This window comes from Gekko japonicus, unplaced genomic scaffold (genome assembly GCF_001447785.1).
Source record: "Gekko japonicus isolate JY-2015 unplaced genomic scaffold, Gekko_japonicus_V1.1 scaffold115, whole genome shotgun sequence".
In the NCBI taxonomy this organism is placed as follows: Eukaryota; Metazoa; Chordata; class Lepidosauria; order Squamata; family Gekkonidae; genus Gekko; species Gekko japonicus.
Window position 1 is genome coordinate 608,051 of NW_015163095.1, and position 2,405 is coordinate 610,455.

Sequence of the window (2,405 nt, forward strand, 5' to 3'; positions counted from 1 at the left end):
TGTAGAGGGTGCTGTGGACCTCTTCCTATATCAAATGCTGGAAGTTTGTTTCCTTATTTTGTGCGTAGAAGATGCCCTTCATATTGTGCCAAGAACAAGGGAACAACAGTGGCCAGGAAATGACTGTGTACTGACTTTTAGCTTCTTCTCCTTAGGAACGCTGAGAAGATCCTGGGTTATCTAAACCACAAAATCCTGAGCCACGATCTTATTCCACCCCATGTGAACTTCTCCCATCTCACAGCCAAGGACTACAGTGAGATGTACCATGTGATCAAGACAGTAAGGGAGGATCACTTCCAGGAGCTGGGCCTGGATCCCTGCCTACTGGAAGATGAGCTAAACAAGGTAGGTTTACAACCAGGCATGCTTTTCACAGTTTGTCAGGATCCAAAATAGCTACCTTAATCCAACCCTAGTCCTTCACTGAAGGCTGGGGAGCCAAATTCTATGTTCAGCAAAGGGATATAGGATCATAGAATCATAGAGTTGGAAGGAACCTCCAGGGTCATCTAGTCCAACCCCCTGCAGAATGCAGGAAATTCACAAATACCTCCCCCCTCACACCCCCAGTGACCTCTGTTCCATGCCCAGAAGATGACAAAAAACCTCCAGGATCCCCAGCCAAAAATTGCTTCCTGATCCCAGGTACAGTCCTCCTGAAGATGTACCATGTCAATATGAAGGTAGGGATTCACAAGACAGAATGCTTCCCAGAGTTTAAAAAAGATTTCTTTGCATATAGAAAACTAGCAGATCATGGAGAAGGTCAGGTTAATGTTTTTCTGGAGGCTACCTTCAGTAAAGATTACTACTGCAAGACCCTAAAGACAGCTTACTAAAACAAAAACCAAGCAATTTAAGAGTGTTATTTCATGCAAAATTGTTACTCCAGACATCCAAAAAACCAGCACAATATAAATATTGCAACATTATTCACACACACACACACACACACGTGTGTGTGTGTGTGAATATAAGATGTCTGAGTTTTTTAATTAATTCTCAAACTTTTCTGAATCTTACCCATCTATATATACAATAAAAGAAAGTCCTCTCACCGTAAAATCAACACCCAGGCCAAACTGCTGGACCTAGAGACACCAAATTTGGGGAGAGCGTTCCTACCGTGGCATAGGTGCTCGCTAAGAAGGGATTTTTAGAAATTCGACCCCTAAGTGGGTCAGAAGGAGAAAAATGTGCTCCACCCATTGATTCCTATATGACTGCCTTTCTGCACCCCCCACTCTCTGACTGGTCAGCTGCAGAGCTCAGTGTTCTGAGGTAAAAAAAACCCAACAGTTACAGGGGGCTGTAGAGAGCTAATGACAGTTGAGGAAATTAGGAGTAACCAACAACGACCTGTGAGGTGAAGCAAAGCTGCTGGCCCAGCCTCTCTGATGGCTTCCAACACACTCCCTCCACCTCCTACACCTAACAGGAGGTTGTCTGTCAGGTGCAGCAGTGGTTGCAGGGTGCTTAAAGCCACAAGGGACCCCGCCCCAGCAGTAACACCTTAGTGATCCTGCCAGCTCTGCCTCCACAGTGCCTTCTAATACTCCTCCCCCATCCCCCTCCTACACTGGACAGGCAGCTGCCTGTCAGGTATAGGAGAGGAGGTGGGATGCTTACAGCCACCGAGGAGGTTTGCTCAGCAGGATTGCCTTAGCCCTGCTGCTGGCCCAGCTTCCCTGATGCCTTTAAACATAATCCCCCCAACACCAGACAGGCGGGTGTCTGTCAGGTGTAGGAGCAGGACCAGGGTACTTTAATCCATCAGGGATGCCTCCCTAGCAGGATTACCTTAGCTATGCTGCTGACCCAGCTTAGCCACACTCCCACCCACAATGGAAATATACCCCAAATTTGTAGAAAACTGGTTTCCTTTATTAAGTTATTTAACTTCTCACAATGTGGGTTCTTGAGAACTGGTTCATATGAACCTGCTTAATATCTGATTGCTTGGATGGTGTTTTGAATACGTAGTTATGCCCCACTTCTTAAATGTAAAAAAAATGAGAGGCAATTTTGTAAAAAAAGGGGGGGTATGCCCCCCCCCCATTCAATGCCCAGGCCAAACCCATGCACCAAGAAATCCAAAATAAGGGGAATGCATTCCTTCCATGACGTCAACACCCCCACAAAGAGATTTCTTTTGAAACACGACCCATAAGGGGGTAAAAAAGAGGCAAAATGTGTCCCCCCAATTATTTTCCATATGCCTGGCAGGCTGCTGCCTTCCCCCCCCCCCAGGATTGGTCAACTGTGTAGTTCTGAGTTCTGAGGTAAAACCTGTCTACTTGCACCCACCTCCCTCTAATTGCTCAGCTTTGGATCTCAATGTTCTGAGGCAACTACAGCCAGTTGGGGACAGTTACAGAAATCAGTGATTGAAGACTCCTGAC

General features: G+C 46.4%; 1 protein-coding gene across 2 annotated transcripts in view; it reads left to right on the forward strand.

The window, feature by feature from the left end:
- The window catches only part of SLC6A17 (solute carrier family 6 (neutral amino acid transporter), member 17), a 63,548-nt gene that overhangs the window by 47,642 nt on the left and 13,501 nt on the right, over nt 1–2,405 (forward strand). For both annotated transcript variants that reach the window (XM_015406582.1, XM_015406583.1), the window contains exon 7: nt 156–348. In XM_015406582.1, coding sequence (XP_015262068.1) covers nt 156–348 — 193 coding nt within the window. The remainder of the gene's footprint in view (nt 1–155; nt 349–2,405) is intronic.